The sequence below is a fragment of the Herpailurus yagouaroundi genome, unplaced genomic scaffold (assembly GCF_014898765.1).
Source record: "Herpailurus yagouaroundi ecotype Mexico unplaced genomic scaffold, PumYag 159, whole genome shotgun sequence".
Lineage (NCBI taxonomy): Eukaryota > Metazoa > Chordata > Mammalia > Carnivora > Felidae > Herpailurus > Herpailurus yagouaroundi.
This window is the reverse complement of record NW_024412400.1, coordinates 50,837,424-50,856,838: the sequence shown is the minus strand read 5'-3', so window position 1 is coordinate 50,856,838 and position 19,415 is coordinate 50,837,424. Positions and strand designations below refer to the sequence as shown.

Sequence of the window (19,415 nt, the reverse complement as noted above, 5' to 3'; positions counted from 1 at the left end):
ATGGCTTCTTTTTTTTTTTTTTTTCAACGTTTATTTATTTTTGGGACAGAGAGAGACAGAGCATGAACGGGGGAGGGGCAGAGAGACAGGGAGACACAGAATCGGAAACAGGCTCCAGGCTCTGAGCCATCAGCCCAGAGCCGACGCGGGGCTCGAACTCCCGGACCGCGAGATCGTGACCTGGCTGAAGTCGGACGCCTAACCGACTGCGCCACCCAGGCGCCCCTGTGTTGATGGCTTCTTAAAAGAAGGATTGATGAAGAGATTAAGGCAGACAGGTGTTATAAGTTCCAATGCCTGCTCTCAAAAAACTGCAGTGACTTTCAGGCCCAGAGGGTCACCAGCTCTCTCAAGGGGCAGCTTGAAATAAAATCTACCTTAAAAAGCACTATGATATAAGCCACTTTTTAGAAGCAATTATACATATGGAGGAAGTAAGGGAGGACAGGATAACCAAGTGAACAAATAATAGAGTATCACAGGTTGGAAAGGTTGGAAATCTGTGCGCTAGCATGCTGTGTGATTCAACTTGGGTTATTTGACCTTTTTTTTTTTTTTTTGGTGGGGGGGGCGGTGACTCAGGTCTCTAATCTGCCGCAGAGATAACAATACTTACTACCTTCAGGATCACTGCTCCAGAGAGCAAATAAAACCAGCCGTCAAGCACTTTGTTAGCGTAATAGTCTGTAGAAATGTGGTGATTATCACAGTGCTGCTCACATCTGGAAAGGTTCAGAATCAGAGGTGCCAAAGACTAAATGCTAAAGATTTTCAGTGGACCTCCTGGTTCTGGAGGGAGGCATTTAGTGACAGTTCTGGCCCGTGCTTGGCCCTGGAAACAAGCGTCCTCCTTTCTGATAATGGCCCTATCCCTCAGTGTCTCTTCTAAACAGCTCCATGTGGGCAGAGCAACCAGGAGAAAAAGCTACGGCTGGCTTGGCCACTTTGTAGTGCTATGTGATTGGCTGTGACTTGAGTCATTTACTCTCCCATGCCCTAAGCATGTGCTAAATCCCAATTTGATCCTCAAACTGTGCTGGGCTCTGGAGGTATAAAGATGCACGGACGCTGTATTTATTTCCAAAGAGCAAGCAGTGCATAGTGAGAGCATCTGTTGGCACGGGTTCATTGCTCAAGGTAATAACATGTACCCACTAATAACGGCATGCACTTGATATGAAGGTCAGTCTCATTGTATTTGGTCATTCCTCACCTCTCAATTCTTTCTCTGGAAGGCATTTCTTTTTCCTTGATATATAGGCTGAGATTCAAGTGTATTCATGTGAGAATAAAAGAAATAATGTGCTGCATCACGTCAGTGATCCACCTGAACTCCCACTCTGACTTTGAAGTGAAGTAGGAGGAGGTTGTGTCTTTCAGAGATCCTGTCCCCTAACTTCGAAAATGTCAATCATATAAAGTCTTGAAATCCACGGTGTACATTTTTGGGTTTTACTGTCTGTGAGATGGAAAGTCACTGGTAAGGGGCTGGGACATGAGGAAACAGGAGTTAAGCAGGAGAAATGACATTATCAGATCTCCATTTGAGCTGGTCATGGGCCTGCTGAGGACGATCTGTCAGAGGCAAGGGTGAAAGCGGGGAGGGAGGCCAGTGAGCAGGTCACCAAGTCGGTAAGAAGTGTGCAAATTCTGGACAAGTTGTGGAAGCAGCAATAAGAGGACTTGCTGTTGTGCTGGATACAGAGTGTGGAGGTCAAAGAATCAAGGATGACTCTTAGCTTTTTGGCCTGAAAAGTGACGTGACCGTTAGTAAGATGGGGAAGTCAGGGAGAGCAGGTTGGTGGGAGCCGTGGTCTGAGCCACTTAAGTCTGGGCAGCACATCAGTCAAGCACATGGAGCTCTTGGCAGCTGGATGGACCAGCCTGGCAACCAGAGGCCAGGTCTGTGTGCAGGTGAGGCACGGGGTTTGGGATCCAGGGTACTCATTCAGGCTGGCCTGAATGACCTGGCTGATGTCGCTTAGCCTCTTTGGGCCTTTGGTTTCCTCATCTGTCCAAAGACAAAATAGAGTTAAACGACCTTTCTGCTTTAATGCTTCATGTGACTACAAACCAAATCAGGCACTCCTGTCCTTTCCTGTTTGGATGCTCTAATCTTGTAGAAATAAACTATAGCAACATAAAGACATGCTCGACAAATGTCTCCTTGAAAGCTATTTAGGGTTTATCTCTAATAAGCAAATAGTCATGTTCCAGCTGCACTTAGGAAATGTTTGTCGAGCGCTGGCTTGGGGCCAGGTATTGTTTTAAGTTTAAGTAGACGTGCAAAAATACGTTAACCTTGGCTGCCGAGGAACATCCGGGCAGCTAATCACAACTTAAGGGAGATAAGTGCACCAGTGCAGTGAATGCACTTGCTGAAGGCACTTTTGACTTTAGTCTGTCCCTCAGCACCAACCCAGTGTCTGTGGGAGCAAATATAGGAGAAGCAGGAGAAAAGCTCCCTGTCCTGGAGATGTCTACAAGTTAACTGGCAATTCCTCAAAAGTCCACAGGATAGTAAGTTATGTTATATAAAGAAAATAGCTTTCAAGTGAGAAAAGAAATCTAAGTTCATTTTCCTTTTAGGTTCTGCAGATTAACAGGAACTCTATGGTTCATAAGGTAAACTTTAATTCAATTCAAGCCTATTTCACAGGCATCTAAAGAAATATGCCCATTCCAGATGTTAAGCAGACTGGCATGGTCAGACATGGATCAGATGTTCAATGTTGCCCATTGAACTGTGTAGAAACAAGGAAATCCATAGTTTGGAGATTCTTCAAGGGTTCTACTTGAATATGCTGTGTCCACACACTTGCTTTCCTTTCTAGCTTGAAAAACAAATGTTGCCTTCAACGATGGCCACTCTTTCCCTATATAATTTTCCACCTTCTCGGCAGACCTCTCAGTGATAATTTAAGACATGTCTGTTTATTTTTATAAGGACTGTGCTGTATTAGAATAATCCATGTGGCTGCACCTCACATTATGAAACATGGTTATCCTGAGTGGGTGATTTCAGTTTAGTATGAACATGGAACACTGGGAAGGAATCTGTGGTGAATCCATCAAGAAATTTAATCTTTAATTGAAAAAGTCGTAAGTTATGTTTTTAAAATAAAAGTTCAGATAACTGGGTTTAACACTTGCCATTCATTAAAAAGTTTTAAGCAGTACTTTCTCAGATTATTTTCCTCTTCTACTCCTAAAATAATGATAGTGGGTTTGTGTTTTGAATCATATAACAAAACTGTCATTCATCTGGAGGACAAACATACACTAAGACATAACCTTTGCCTGTAAAAGTATACAGTTTATGTAATCTTACAATTTGCCTTACCACACTATCATATTTTTTCATATAAGATACTAAGAAAATTTTATCTGCTAAATTTTAATACTGGCAAAAATTGGGGCTTCAAGAGTGTTTGTGGAAAGGCTGAATGAATAGAATTTCAAAGCTTAACAGCTTGGGATTCTAAATGGCTGTAATAAACCTATTAGTGAAATTTCTACCTTCTTCTTGTGAATCCAAGAAGCATGTTGTTCCTAATTGGATTTAAGTGAAGGACCTTGAGCTCACTGAAATGGTCTTTCATATGAATTTTTTAAAAACTGCATTATGTACAAGACAAGTTCATTTTATATACTCTGTAAACCAGCTCAGGTAGCCAAAGTCACCCAGCATTCAAGTGGCCTGAATTGTACATGAATTGAACTCCTGTCTTGTCTTCTAAGAACACTTAAAAAAATATATATATTATATATATTAAAAATAATATATTATATATAATATATAATTTATTGTCAGTAATATATAATATATAATATATATAAATTATATAAATATATAAGTATATAAATATTTATTTATTTATAAATATATATTTATATATAAATATATATATAAATTATATATAAATATATATAAATATATAATTTATATATTTATATATAAATTTATAAATTTATAAGTAAATATATAAATATATATCAATTATATATATATATAATTCATTGTCAAGTTAGCTAATAAACAATATATACAGTGTGCTCTTGGCTTTGGGGGTAGATTCCCATGATTTATCGCTTACATACAACACTCAGTGCTCATCCCAACAAGTGTTCTCCTCAATGCCCATCATCCATTTTCCCCTCCCCTCTGCACCCCCCACCATCAACCCTCAGTTTGTTCTCTGTATTTAAGAGTCTCTTAGGTTTTGCCTTCCTCTCTGTTTGAAAGTATTTTTCCCCCTTCCCTTCCCCATGGTCTTCTGTTAAGTTTCTCAAATTCCACATATGAGTGAAAACATATAGTATCTGTTTTTTTCTAACTGACTTGTTTCACTTAGCATAATACTCCCCAGTTCCATCCACGTTGCTGCAAATGGCAAGATTTCATTCTTTCTCATTGTCACACAATATTCCATTGTATATATAAACCACATCTTCTTTATCCATTCATCAGTTGATGGACATTTGGGCTCAAAGAACACTTTTTAAATTTAATGTGCATATGAATCTCCAATGTTCAATAAAGTCACCTTCATCACAAAACAAATACCAATGAAATCCAAGGATAATGATTTGTAAACCTCTTCAAATTTTATTGGAGGCCTAGGAATCTAATGTCCACTCTGCCCCCCCTTTTTTTTCTGCAAAATTCACTCAATTCCCTGATATCAGCCTGCCTAGAAATATCCTTTCAGCTGACTCTTTTGGACTCATGAACATCTTTCTCTTAGGCTGAAACTATGACCTGCAAAATAAACAGTAACAACATACTAATAAATAATCCCAATTTTTTCTCAGTCTCAAAAGTTTGAAATGTGTTAAAGTTTGAATCTGGGTCATTTTGAATTTTCAGCTGAACTGGTTTATCCATCCTGAGAGATTAGTTCCTCAGAGAATTCCTGACTTCTTTAAAGGGACAAAGAATTTAAGGTTTTTCTGTTACGTTGTCTGGGGCTTGCAGAAAACTGATTGAAAAAAGAGAATTTTGAAATTATGAACACACTGGTAAATACCGAAGCAATGGAGATGCAGTAAAAAGCACTGCAGGTTCCTCCATTCTTTCTTTCCTTGATTTTATATTCTCGTTGATTGCCATCCTGTACCATTTTCTGAACCTCTTTTTTAATCGATTTGAATTAGATTAAAAAGAAAAGAGAAACAAGAACTTTCCAGGCAGCACACTGCTGCCTTCTTTTTCCGCTTAGTACAACAAGCTTACACGAGTTCCTTCTATTTGGGAGGGGGCAGTTATTTCTTATGGACAGGTTTCACGGTAGATGACTCAAGTCACGGGGGCAAGACTAGAGCAGGAATAGTAACAGTTTTAAGAGGCAGGCTGGATTTTACTTTGCAAGGTCAAAGTGGGCATTACGGCCTGAGAAGGGATTTAGTTTGGTTTAGGAATGTGAAAGCTTTCTCTAGTGCTAGAATGTACTTATTCCTTGTGGCAGCCTTAGAACGTTACTTGGTAAAAGGGGCCCTTAACCATGGTATGAAGATTAACAGTGGTACTGTTAAGGATGATGACATAATGACAAAAATAACATTTCTTAAGTGCTTATTATGTGATGGATATTGTGCTCAATGTGAATTCTCTAAAATCAGTTTCTGCATAGTAATGTTGTAAAGTAGGAATATTTATAGCCCTTTGTATAATCAAGAAAATGGAGGCTTAGTAAGGTTGAATAACTTGCACAAAGTCCCCTAGCTCCTAAATGACATAGTTGAAACTTGAACCACTGTTTGTCTGGTTTCAAAGCCCAATGCTTAGAAATATATTAAAAATTAGTTAGTGAGGGACGCCTGGGTGGCGCAGTGGGTTAAGCGTCCGACTTCAGCCAGGTCACGATCTCGCGGTCCGGGAGTTCGAGCCCCGCGTCAGGCTCTGGGCTGATGGCTCAGAGCCTGGAGCCTGTTTCTGATTCTGTGTCTCCCTCTCTCTCTGCCCCTCCCCCGTTCATGCTCTGTCTCTCTCTGTCCCCAAAATAAATAAACGTTGAAAAAAAATAAAATAAAAAAAAAAAATTAGTGAGAAATACCAAACTCATACAAACACTTTGCAAGTGTCATACAAACACTTTGGAAACAACTGAATGACATATTTATTACTGTTAACAAATTTATATATAATTTATAATTATATACATATATAATATATAAATTATATATATTAACTATATACACATGTAATTAATATATAAATTATACATATTAATTATATATGTGTTATGTATATAATATATAAATTTATATATAATTTATATAAATATATAGATTATAAATTTATTTTATATGTTTATAATTTTATATAAATATATTATATATAAATATATGGATTATATATAAATTATAAATATATAAAAATTTGTATATATATAAATTTGTATGCATATACATTTATATATATATATAATTATTATTATTATTATATAAATAGATTCTCCAAGATCTGGCTTCAAAAACTTTCTATTTTGTTCAATTTTTAATTTTTTAATTTTTATATTTTTAAAGTAATCTCTATATCCAATGTGGAGCTCTAACTCATAACGCTGAGATCAGGAGGGACATACTCTACCGAATGAGCCAGCCAGTCGCTCCAAAAGTCTTCTTTTTAAATTAAATGACTGAATACCAAAACTATTTTTTTTTCCCCTAGTGGAAGTCTAAGATCTTTCCAATAGTTCTCTTTACACATTAATAAAGAACTCCAGTTTCTAAATTGGGATGAATGCCTTCACATTAGATATTATTCTTCAGATTAGGTTCATGGGGAGGGAAAAAACTTTATAATGAAATAAGAGTCTGGAAGAAAATATTTGCAACATATGTAACAGACAGAAGTGAACATTATTAATATACAAAAAGCTCCTAAAAATTAATAAGATCAAGACAAACAACTCAAAAGAAAAATAGCTTAAGAATACAAAAAGTTAATTCTCAGAGAAAGCCCAAAATTATAAAAAGTAGCTCAAATTCATTAATAAATAAATGTATAACTAAACAAATAAATCAAATGAACTCATCCATCGGATTGGTATATTCCTTTTTAGAAAATAATTTAAAATACGCATTCTTCTTTGACCTAATAATGCTGTCTCCAGTATCAATCACATTTACATAAGGACAGCCATTTGTATGATATTTTGTAATACTAAAACCAAGAAATAACCTGCAAATCATGTGTACATGTGCATGTGTATGTGGGTGTGTATATGTCTAAAATGTATTTTAATTATAGAAAAGAGTAAACTTTTGGTTAATATGTATAGCTTGATTCCATTGGTTTCATACCTATGTTTTTGTATTTATAAGTAAGTATGGATAGATAGATAGATAGATAGATAGATAGATAAATTTAACTGTGGGAATAAGTTGGGAAGGACAGGTACCAGACTGTCACACTGTGAGATGAGATGAGGTAAGCAAAAGGAGGACTTATTTATTATTTTTAAAATGGTGAGATTAGAGAGTATTTCATGTTTTTATTGACTTTGGCATCTCATAAATGAAACTAATTATAAAAAGAAGAAAAATCTTCTGTCTTAATAATTAATCAGGAACCTAAAGTTATAAAAATCTTGTATTTATACAGCCCCATCTAACATCTTTCTCTTATTGCAAAAGGTAGAAGTGTGACATTTTTTGTAATATATAGACAAACAAGAAATACATAAAAATTCCTCACAATTCTTATAGTCTTCCCAATGAAGTAGAGTAGTACTCTACTACATAAGAGTTCTAGAAGACTGTACTATTTCCTGTTCATTTCCAGGCTCTACAAAGTTTTTAGTACAATTACAAAAGCAATGCCTCTCTGAATCAGTTACAAATCCTATTACAAATGCACTGAAAATAATAAAGTATCTAGGAATAAAGTTAACTAAGGAGGTAAAGACCTATGCTCCAAAAACCATAATACACTGATGAAAAAAAACTGAAGATGACACAAACAAATGTAAACATACTGCATACTCAGTAATTGGGAGAACAATTTTGTTAAAATGTCCACACTACCAAAGCAATCTATACATTAATGCAATCCCTATCAAAACACCAACTGCATTTTTCACAGAACTAGAACAAATAATCCTAAAGCTTGTATGGACCCACTGAAGATCCTGAATAGCCAAAGTCGTCTTGAAAGAGAAGGACAAACTGGAGGTATCACAATTCCAGATTTCAAGATATACTACAAAGCTGAAGTAATCAAAACAGTATGGTACTGATACAAAAATAGACATGGATATCAATAGAACAGAATAGAGAGCCCAGAAATAATTCCATGAATATATGGTCAATTAATCTATGACAAAGGAGGCAAGAATACACAATGGAAAAAAGATAGTCTCTTAGACAAATGTCCAGTTTGGGAAAACTGGACAGCTACATATGAAGGAACGAAATTGGACTTTCTTACACAATAACAAACTCAAAATGAATTAAAGACCTAAATGTGAGCCCTAAAACTATAAAATGCTTAGAAGAACACGTAGGCAGTAATCAGTAATCTCTTTGACATCAGCCACAGAAACATTTTTCTACAGATGTCACCTTTGACAAAGGAAACAAAAGCAAAAATAAACTATTAGGACTACCCCAAAATAAAAAGCTTTTGTACAGCGAAAAAACCGCCAACAAAACAAAAGACAACTCTCTAGATGGGAGGAGATATTTGCAAATGATATAGCCAATCAGGGGTTAAGAGTCAAAATATATAAAGAATTTATACAATTCAACACCAAATAAGACAAATATTCCAACTAAAAAATGGGCAGAAGACATGAACGGACATTTCCCCAAAGAATATATGTAGATGGCCAACAGGCACATGAAAAAATGCTCAACATCACTCATCAACAAGCAAATGCATATCAAAGTCACAATGAGATACCACCTCATACCTATCAGAATGGCTAAAATCAACAACACAAGAAACAACAGGCATTGCCCAGGATGTGAAGAAAGGGGAACCCTCTTGCACTGTTGGTGGGAATGCAAACTGGTGCAGCCACTCTGGAAAACAGCATGGAGGTTGCTCAAAGAATTAAAAATAGAATTACCATATCATCTAGTAATTCTACTCCTGGGTATTCACCCAAAGAATACAAAAACACTCATTTGAAAAGATACATGCACCGCTATGTTTATTGCAGCATAATTTACAATAGCCACCATATGGAAGCTCTCTGAGTATTCTTCCATAGATGAATGGATTAAGGAGAGGTTGTATATATATATATATATATATATATATATATATATATATATACACACAATAGAACACTACACAGCTATGAAGAAAGAATGAAATCTTGCCATTTGCAACATGAATGGATCTAGAGGGCATCATGCTATGTGAAATAAGTCGGTCAGGGAAAGATGAATACCATACGATTTCATTCGTATGTGGAATTTAAGAAACAAAACAAATGTACACAGAAAGGCAAACCAAGAGACACACTCTTAAATATAGGGAACAAACTGGTGGTTACTAGAGGACAGGTGGGTGGAGGGATAGGTAAAAGAGGCGAAGGGAATTAAGAATACACTTATCCTGATAAGCACCAAGTCATGTATGGAATTGCTGAATCACTATACTGTACATCTGAAACCAATATAACACTGTATGCCAATTGAATTGTAATTAAAAACACAAAAATTTAAACTAAGGTAAAACTATCATCGCCTTAGCATATATCCACCCAAAACCTAGTATGTAGATATTCACAGCAGTATTATTCATAAGTCAAAAAATGAAAACAACCCAATGTACATCAACATGAATGGATGTAACAAAATGATGAATGGATAAACAAAATGGGGCCTATCCATACAATGGAATCTTATTTGGCAATAAAAATGATACGTTATGATACACGTTACAACATGAACATTATGCTAAGTGAAAAAAGCTAGTCACAAACTATTACACATTATATGATCTCATTCATATAAAATATCGAGAATTGGCAAATTTATAGAGACAAAAGTAGATTAGTGGTTACTTGGGGCTGTGGAGGAGGGTAGAGAGAGGGTGGGAACTGACTGCAAGTGGGTACTAGGAATTAGGAAAATTTTTAAATTGAATTTACAGTGATGGTCACACAACTCTGTTATGCTCAGAACCAGTGAATTGTACACTTTAAATGGGTGGACTTTTATGTTATATAAATTATATCTCAATTAAAACCTTTTAGAAAGTCTTAGGGAAGTGTTTTATTAATGTCAGCCTGGCTGTAAGGGAGAAGAGTTCTAGAAAATTTGCCCTTTTTCTTTGTGTTCTATTGTCTTCTCTGTATCACCACACTCCTACATTAAACCCCAGAGAGATTGTGGTTGATTATGATTCTTTTTATGGAAATTCCTCCCACCCCCCCCACCCCACCCCCACCCCCCACCCCCCCGCCGCAATGGGTTTTGAACCCTTTTGGCTGATACCTTTCTGGAATCAGCAGCCCACAAATGAAGATAAAATGGAAGCAGCTGTACCTACCTTCGATAATATGTTTTCTTGACAGCCCTCTTTCCGTTTCAGCTCTAACAAGAAAGAAAAGCAAATGACTTTTGAGTGGGGGTGTGCTTTCTCTTTCAAATTACTGTTTCAAAAGTACAAAGGAATACTCATTCTAGATTGAATTGCTAATTTTATACCCTGTTCTTGGCCAATTCTGTACCGCAGGCTGAGGAGAGAAGGCTGGTGGGCAACACACTGAGCCCCTTTTCTTTGGAGATCCAGGTGATGAATTAACCATGACGCTCATCACACAATATTAATAACTCAGCCATACACACCCCATCCACATATAACGTGACACACAGCTCAGCCTTCCTACCTTGCTCTTAATCAATCCCCCCCAAAAAAACACCTTGACATAAGTTTGTGAGCTACTGATAACATTAGCTTTTCTGAGAAGGTAAGCAAATTTGGAAGTGCCTTTTGACTTTCAAAAGAAATCTAATTACTTTCTGTTAAAATGTGACGCAAGTCTTTCTTACATCAGTATCCTGAGAAGACAAACATTTAACCAGGACTTTTGTCTTCTCAGACAAGCTTCAAGATCTGGCCAATTAGAAAGAAATACGGTCCTTGTGTTTCAAAGTATTCATGAAATGTTTCTTCAATGTCAATACCTTTGGCATCCTCTTTTTAAAACACACTAGTTTACTCTTTGCCTTTGGTGATGTTTTATCTTTTATAAAAACATTGACTATTATTGTAGGTAGTACTCTACTACGTAATGGCTCTTGCAGATTATCTTACTCTCTGTTGCTTTCTAAAGCATAGGCAAGGTTTTAAGTACTAAAACCTCTGCACTAAGCAACAGCTACACGAATCAGGGCACAGACAATGTAAATCTGTAGTTCTCATGGGCACCACGTTGCTTTATTTTTATATAGGTTCTGGTAGTAATAAAAATCTAAATTCCATCTTTCTGTCTTCACAGTCATCATAAACAGACTCAAAAACAGTAATAAAATATGAGTGTGTATGTGTACACATACACATTTTGATTAGAAGACTCCAAAGGAGAGGTCCTCTGTCTCCAATTGTAACTATTCCCTCTCAATTATAGGGAGGCAAATAAGATTTGGTTGGTTTGTGTTTGTTTTTGTTTCTTTGTTAAGACTCCATAGTTGTGATTTCTACAAAAAGGTATATGAGACAGCTTGCTGTTTTCTTACATGTGTGTCAAAAAGGCCAGACTTCTAAGTTCTGTTGAATCATGTAAGTACCAGTTCAAACACCAGTAGATTCATCAGAGGCCAATTCATCTTGTGAAAATTGTTTGCATCCTACAACAGAGAAAGGACCTCTCTTTCATTAGCCTGCCAGTGAGTGATATAGTAGCTTCTGTTATTCTCCACAAGGCCGTCCTTTTGATCAACACGTTTGGAGCCTTCTGCACAAATGACCAGAGACGGGGGCGCCTGGGTAGCTCAGTTGGTTAGGAGTCCCACTTCGGCTCAGGTCATGATCTCACCGTTCGTGAGTTCGAGCCCCGCGTCGGGCTCTGTGCTGACGGCTCAGAGTCTGGAGCCTGCTTCATATTCTGTGTCTCCCTCTCTCTTTGCCCCTTCCCTGCTCATGCTGTGTCTCTCTCTGTCTCAAAAATAAATAAACATTAAAAAAAAAATTAAAAAAAAAATGACCAGAGACATACACGTGGGGTCAGAGAAGATATTTTCATCTTTGCATTCCGTGGAAGTCTCTGACTTTTGGCAGATTTGCGTAGATTTTCTCCTGTGATGCTATGTGCTTATTTTCTTTTCCCAAAATTTGAACTCTATTTTGGAAATGGTTCTTAGAATGAGGTTGGTATTTGAAAATCTCCATGAATCACTTAGTAACAAGTGACCACTAACTTTCTTTGGGGCATCTTGCTAACATTGAATCCTAGGCTAATTGCCATTTCCTTCAGGGCAGGAAAAATACTCTTTCTCTCCAATCCAATTAATTTTAGTACATTAGATGTAAAATGGTTGCCCAAAAGGATAAAAGCATGAGCTGCTAGTTGTCTCCTGTCAAGTAGGGAAACGAAAAGGTATTTAACTTACTTTCCACCCCAGTAGAGTTTGGTTGTTATGACCAGGCTGGACCTCCTGTACGTTAGACAAACACACACAGAGAAATATTAAGTAAATTTCTGGTTATTGTACTGAGTTAGGATATTATAGCATTGGAAAGAATTTATCGTACCTCCCATTTAAAAAAAATTGGTAAAGTGGTAAATCTGTTCATTCGTGTCACTGAAATATGGGGACGAGGGGAAGGTGGTAGTGGGGATGTGAAGTCAGATCCTAGGCAAAGAGGTTGAAGGGAAGTGACCTATACTTGGAGGGATAGGAGAAGGAGGCTGTGACACAAGCCACCGGTTCAGGGGTGGGGGGGAGGTGGTGAAGAGCGTGAGTGGTAGGCATGGAGGGGCAGAAATGGTAAATGAGAGGGTGAGTGAACTGGCATAAAGGATGGATTGCTTTAGTAGCACCAGCTAATACTTATTTAGCATCTGACATAACGTTGATTGAACGTGAGTTTTCCTGGGGCTAAATCCACCCTCTGCCAAGGACCACGGGCCCTAGTGGCTCTGAGTTATTATGCTTTCCAACCATCACATTCACAGGCAGGAACTGATTGCATGGAAATATGAATGATAAAGTAAATTATAATAATCAATAAATAGGGATAAAATTTCTTTGAGTGTCCTATTAAATGGAAATGTTATTTTAGGAAAACAGTGCTAAAATTTTTAACGCGAGGTTTTAACCACTTTACTCCTAAGGGAATGAACTGCGGAAATCTTGTCAGCAAGCTAATTGCCTTCTCTAAACCACACACAGGGCAGGAAATGGCAATCGTCTCATCATGATGGTGGAATAAGAAACATGTCTTGAGACCTACAGCCATATGATTTAAAATCGGGAGGCAGATCTCAGTATAATTCAGTTTCTCCAAGTATGTAATTCAATTGAACTGGTCTAGGAAAAAAAAATCCCTTGAGATTCAAAGGTTAAGACCGAACTTTGGGACTATTTGAAATAAGGCATTCATAATTCCATCAGCTGTAGAGCTGATGCCCTGGGGCCCGCAGGTATGAGAGCCCCGTAAGATTAATGATAACCAATGGGGAACAAGGGTGACAATTCCGACAGCTTAGCTGCAACAAGAAAAATTTGTAGGAAATGTCAGCAACCCCATCCCACTGAAGTTAATTCCCTGAAAAGTAATTTGAATCACTGTAATGGAAGCTCTACAGATACACGCATCTGGAGATTACACACCGCAGAAGGGCTGATGTACTTTCCAGGTTCATCCATCAACCTCACGATACCTAGTGTAGCGGCAATCTGCCCCGGGGGAGCCAGATCTCTGTTAGCAAACATTTTCACAGCTTCAACAAAAGGCTGGATGGAATATTATAAAAAATTAATGCAGTCCTCTAGATTGTTCAGAGAGGCTGCATACTCTATGCAAATACCATCATGGACTTCTGTTTTCAAGGTTAGGCCTTCTGGAAAACGTTTGGGTGACACGGGTGTGCACACCAACATGTAGGCTCAAAGAGCAAGAATGGACAGCAACCTGGCAGATGACCAGTGACCATCATGGAGGCATTTCCAGCAACTCTTCTGAGTGGGTGGAGAACGATAATGTGAGTATTTTATACCGATATAGCACAACTTTCAAAATACTCTGGCATACTTTATCTCACTTTCACAGTACAGCACTTCATGAACAGTTACGCCGTCCATTTTGCAGGTGGGGAAACTGAGACTCAGAGAGGTGAAGTAGCTGGCACAGTGGGCAAGTGGTGGTCCTGGGACTAGAAGCCAAGTATGCCAGTTGAAATTGCTTTTATAGACTCCGTACTAGGATGATACGGTCTATCTTTCCACCAGCCTTGTAGGGGCAGCTGTGTGCTGATTTCAATATTCTGTAGCATGGTGACAGCTTGGGTTTTTATTTGCAAGACTGAAAGGCAGTTTGTAAAAAAAAAAAAAAAAAAAAAGAGAGGGGCGCCTGGGTGGCTCAGTTGGTTGAGCATCCGACTTCGGCTCAGGTCATGATCTCACCGTCCGTGAGTTCAAGCCCCGCGTCAGGCTCTGTGCTGACTGCTCAGAGCCTGGAGCCTGTTTTGGATTCTGTGTCTCCCTCTCTCTCTGACCCTCCCCCGTTCATGCTCTGTCTCTCTCTGTCTCAAAAATAAATAAATGTTAAAATAAATAAATAAATAAATAAATAAATAGGAAAAAAAAAAAAACATGTTAATCCGTTTTCCTGTAGGTGTATAATAGGCTCTGCAAACTGTGGAGAGTGATGGTTAGGTGCCCTCTGGGTGTTGAGGGGAAAGAGCTCCTGCACTGATGTTCCCCTCCTTCCTCAGGTGCTCTGTCAGCCTACACCTCGCTGCACAGCTCACCAGGGCTGTTAGTGGGCTCATCTCTAGGGTCTCTGTTTTGGGTTGAGTTGTGTCCCCTAAAAAGACATGTTAAAGTCCTAGCCCCCAGTAGTACCTCAGAGAGTGAGCTTATTTGGAAATACGATCATTACAGATGTCATTAGTTAAATTAAGATGAGGTGATGAGGTTAAACTGGAGTAGGGTGAGTCCTTAATCCAATATGACTGGTGTCCTTTTAAGAAGATGCACAGACACACATGAGGGGAGGACGCCATCTGATGACGGAGGCAGAGGTTGAGCGCAGGCCCAAGATTGCCCACAAAAGCCAAAAGCTAGGAAGGGGCAAGGAAGGGTTCTATCCAGACTTACAGAAAGAGCAGGACACTGCTCAAACCTTGATGTTGCACTTCTGGCCTAGAGAACTATGAGAGAACACATGTCTCAAGCCAGCACTTTGTTCCAGGAGCCCTAGGGAAGTGATTTGGGCGGTGATGGACGGACCAGCCTTATGAGTGGGAAGGTTACTCAGGCAAGGTGGAGGACTGGGCGGGAATATGAAGATTCTTCCATATTTAAGGGTGAATATCGTTTTTTCCTAATCCCCTTATAATCCCTGGAGTGGGGGAGGAGGAGAAAGAAGGGGGAGAAAGTAGGTCATCGAACTTCTTTTGTTCACATCTCCATAAACTTCTGGGTCTCCATTTCCACTAATACTACAGAGCTGTTGTTTATTTGGCCAATGGCAAATCTGCCAGAGCAGAAGAGGACCCAGACTTGTTCCGTGGTCTTTGCCTGATTCTGTACTCCTGCCGGGGAAGAAGTGGCTGTCATGGTTGACACACATAGTGAAATGGAGGGGGATTGCCGCCCCACGCCCCACAGAGGCGGCGTTCCTCTTTACCACTGGATACGGACACCATGGAATGGGATGCCACCCCTCAAGGACAGCAGATGAAGCACTTCCCTGAACGCCCAGATAATAGGGCTCTTGGCACACATCAGAGGCGTGGGCTAATTGTGTTCAGATAAGAGAGCTTTGTGGTATTTATCACAAGGACTTCTCTTTTCATCACGTCTTTGCATCCAGAGTTGTCAATAAGATGAACAGTGAACATAAGTACATGTATATAATCAGCTTCCTATCAGCTGTCTTTCTTCACTAAATTATCACAAACAGTGGTGAGAAACCATGGAAATACCCCTTTCTTTTATGCATGAGTATCTCATGAACCTCCCCTCCTCTCTGCTCAACCCCATGGGAAGTCATTGTGATCAATGACTAGTCAATACTTACTAAAGCACAAATAATGAACTTGTTAGTATTTATTTCCAAACCACTATAAATCATTTCTTTACCAAAAATTGACTTTTTTTTTTTTGACAGCCTTTTGTTTAGTTGTCATGCAATTTTATTTTTCCTTCTCTGGGACAAAATAATAACAGTCTTTTGAAAGAGAAGTACATGATTATGGTGAATGCATTACCTCCAGCCTTTCTTCTTGATGATGCTCCCCAGAATCACTTCAGCCCTGGAAGGGAAACAGATAATAGCTCAGGATACAATGTCCTGGAAACACAAGAGTCAATCCAAAAACACAAGAGCCATTCGTTGTTTGAACTCTCAGTGCCTACATGTCCTGAAAATAGAAGCTGCTCTCGGCTAGTAGCACAGTTTCCGCTGTTTCTGCTTGTGCCTGCAGAATCCTGCTCCTGGAGCATTCCAGAAGCACCTGCCAAATCCTGACACACTGGCAGGAGACCGCCTGTGGTCCTGATACTAAGAAACAACACAGTCACTTGGCAGTTCGGTGCTTTTGAACCGCTGATCCCATTTATAAATATCCTGCTTGGCGGAGTCCAGTGGGAGTCAAGGTTACCCTTCTAATTGCTGTGGTTTTCAATTGTGACCAGGGAGGACAATGAGACCTTGTCCTATTTAGATAGAAAATACGGATTCCCTGGAGATCTTGCAGGATGAAAAAACAAACAAACAAACAAACAAACAAACAAACAAAGCAAGCAAACAAAACAAACCATGTGGGTGTTTCGATGTCCCAAAGGCTAGGGCTGCAGATGCAGTGGCCCACATAGAGAATGTCCTGGGTTCTAGTGACAAGTGTTGCCACAGAAGGAAGGTGCAGGGAGATGTAGAGAAGTGTTCTTCCCGCCCCTACAGTGGGTCGTGGAGAGGTACAGCGAAGACATCTCTGCTGTCTTCTCCCCTCCACCTACCTGAGCCAGGACCCAAGGTTAAGGAGGCTGAAGTTTTATTGTAGGTCCCTCCCGGTCAGATCAATGTTGTAAGAAGCAGGTGGGCTCTCAGAGGCTTTGTGAATGGGGACGTCAATGGAATTAGCACTTTTTTCATTGGGGTCCTATAGATGGGGAATCGTCACTAAACACTGTTTATCTTAGCTGAAAGTTCTGTCTGTGTTGGAGTGCCCAGCCTGGCATTAACCATGCTGCAGGGTAGCTATGGAGCATGTTCCGGACAGACATGCAGGGGACGTTACACCAGTGTTCTCTTCCCCAGCCCTCTGTTTCTGACACTGTCTTTTGCAACTTTGCATTTCATAGCGGGAACCTAGCTCAGGTGCACACTGGACAGTCAGTCAGTAATTAACCAGGACTGACTATCAATCATAGTAGAAATACAAACAGGACTTCCCTTTTGCAACCTTAGCAGGATTCAACAAAGGAAGAAAACACTGAGAAAGGCTCAGATGTGGGAAGGAGGAAGGCCTTATCAATTGTATTTCCTCTCCTTGGACTCAACAGAAAACATCAGGGACGTGGGCTCTGAACTTCCCCGATCGTCCTCACACATAGATCTGCCGTTGAGAAGGAGGAAACCACGCAAGGCCAACACAGATCGGGCAACGATGAACCTGATTCCGCAAGTCCAGCAGTTTGATTGTGCTCCTCGCCTGGAAGAAGGTGCTGGGGAGTGAGGCCTGTGGAGGATTAGGCGCCACAGTCCTGGTAGAAAATGGCAGAGCTGCTCAAACAGTTCTGGGAGCTACGTGAGTCAGTCTGTCCGTGTTGGCAGCAGGTGGCCAAGGTACGCCAGTTCTGCTCTGAGACGTGCTTCTCGCGCCAGGACGTAGAGGGCATGAACCTTGAGGTCTCCCCAAGGGCACATTCCCCACATGGTGTGACGAGCAGTGAGCCCAGTGTCAGAGCCCGGAACCTGTTCTCAGGTCCGTGGGAAGGTTGTAGTTGGTGTGGCTTCTCCAGCAAGGCCCTTTTGCAGTCCTCTCTGTCCTCAGAATGGGGTCTGAAACACCCTCTCACAAGATATAGTAAATTTCTTGGCATCTTTGAGGACCCCTCCTTTAATCTCTGATCTACTTGTCATGCTAGGTGGAGGGATGGGCCTGCAGACAGGAAAAGCAGAGTCCCTGGTTCCCTGCAGAGAGGACGTCCCAGTTTCCCTGAGGGGTTGAGTAACTACGAGACATGGTTACGAAATAGCAAGACTAGCTTTTGAACAACTACACTGGAATCTGCTCCTTTATTTCCTCACTCCTATATCCAACTAATACTTCTTTAAAAAAAAAATGTTTATTATTTATTTGGGGGGGGAAGGGACAGAGGGAGACGGAGAGAGAGAGAATCCCAAGCAGGCTCTGCACTGTCAGCACAAGGCCCAACACGTGGCTTGAACTCACAAACCGTGAGATCATGACCTGAGCCAAAATCAAGAGTCGGACACTTAACTGACTAAGCCACCCAGGCATCCCTCCAACTAACATTTCTTGATCTTCACCGCCACCACTCTGGTCCCAGCCGCCTCTGCCCCTCAGGAAGGCTATGGCAATTGTTTTCAGTCCATTCTTCATACAGGGGTCAAGGATAGGAAGGTTTGGGGCGGGGGCGGGGGGGCAGAAGGGGCCAGAGGCAGCCAATATCCCCAGCTCTGGTGAAGGGGCTAGGGGAAGGGAGAAAAGCAACGCCACCAAAGCGTGTGGGAAGGGCAGACCCTTCTCACCAGCATGACAGCAATGGCCTGGGCAGATTCTTGGTGCCACAAATACCACGTGAGGGACACAAGGAGGCAGTGACTCACTTTCCAGCAGCATAGACTTCAGCAGTATCGAAGAGATTAACCCCACTTTCGTAGGCAATTGTCATCAGCCGTTCGGCAACCTGCAAGAGGATGTAAAGGTCAGTCAGAAAAAAACAAATGTTTGCTAAACCTAGGAAGCAAGCAACGTTGAATCCTCTGGTGGTGTTTAAGAACACTGAAATCTCACTCCTTGTTTTTATCAGTCGTAAAACAATGAGAAAAAAAAAAAAAAAAGAAGATTCTACCAGCATATATAGGATAAAAGTATCCTTTCCCTCAGACGTAGACTGGGCACTACGGGAGACTTCCTTCAGTGCAGGGATTAGTCAGCCCTCAGGAGCAGCGAGCTAAGGTGGATGGATTTGTGTTGCTCACTCTGCCCGGAAGATCTGATCTGACAACATTCCCTGTGGCAGCATCATCTCTCTGA

At 40.1% G+C, this 19,415-nt stretch overlaps 1 protein-coding gene across 5 annotated transcripts in view; it reads right to left on the bottom strand.

The window, feature by feature from the left end:
• Positions 1–19,415, bottom strand: part of KCNAB1 (potassium voltage-gated channel subfamily A regulatory beta subunit 1) — a 412,519-nt gene that overhangs the window by 62,984 nt on the left and 330,120 nt on the right. For all 5 annotated transcript variants that reach the window (XM_040480573.1, XM_040480570.1, XM_040480571.1 and 2 more), the window contains exons 4-7: positions 18,986–19,065; positions 16,401–16,445; positions 12,574–12,618; positions 10,511–10,554 (exon numbers count right to left, since the gene is read on the bottom strand). In XM_040480573.1, the coding sequence (XP_040336507.1) occupies positions 10,511–10,554; positions 12,574–12,618; positions 16,401–16,445; positions 18,986–19,065 (214 nt within the window). The remainder of the gene's footprint in view (positions 1–10,510; positions 10,555–12,573; positions 12,619–16,400; positions 16,446–18,985; positions 19,066–19,415) is intronic.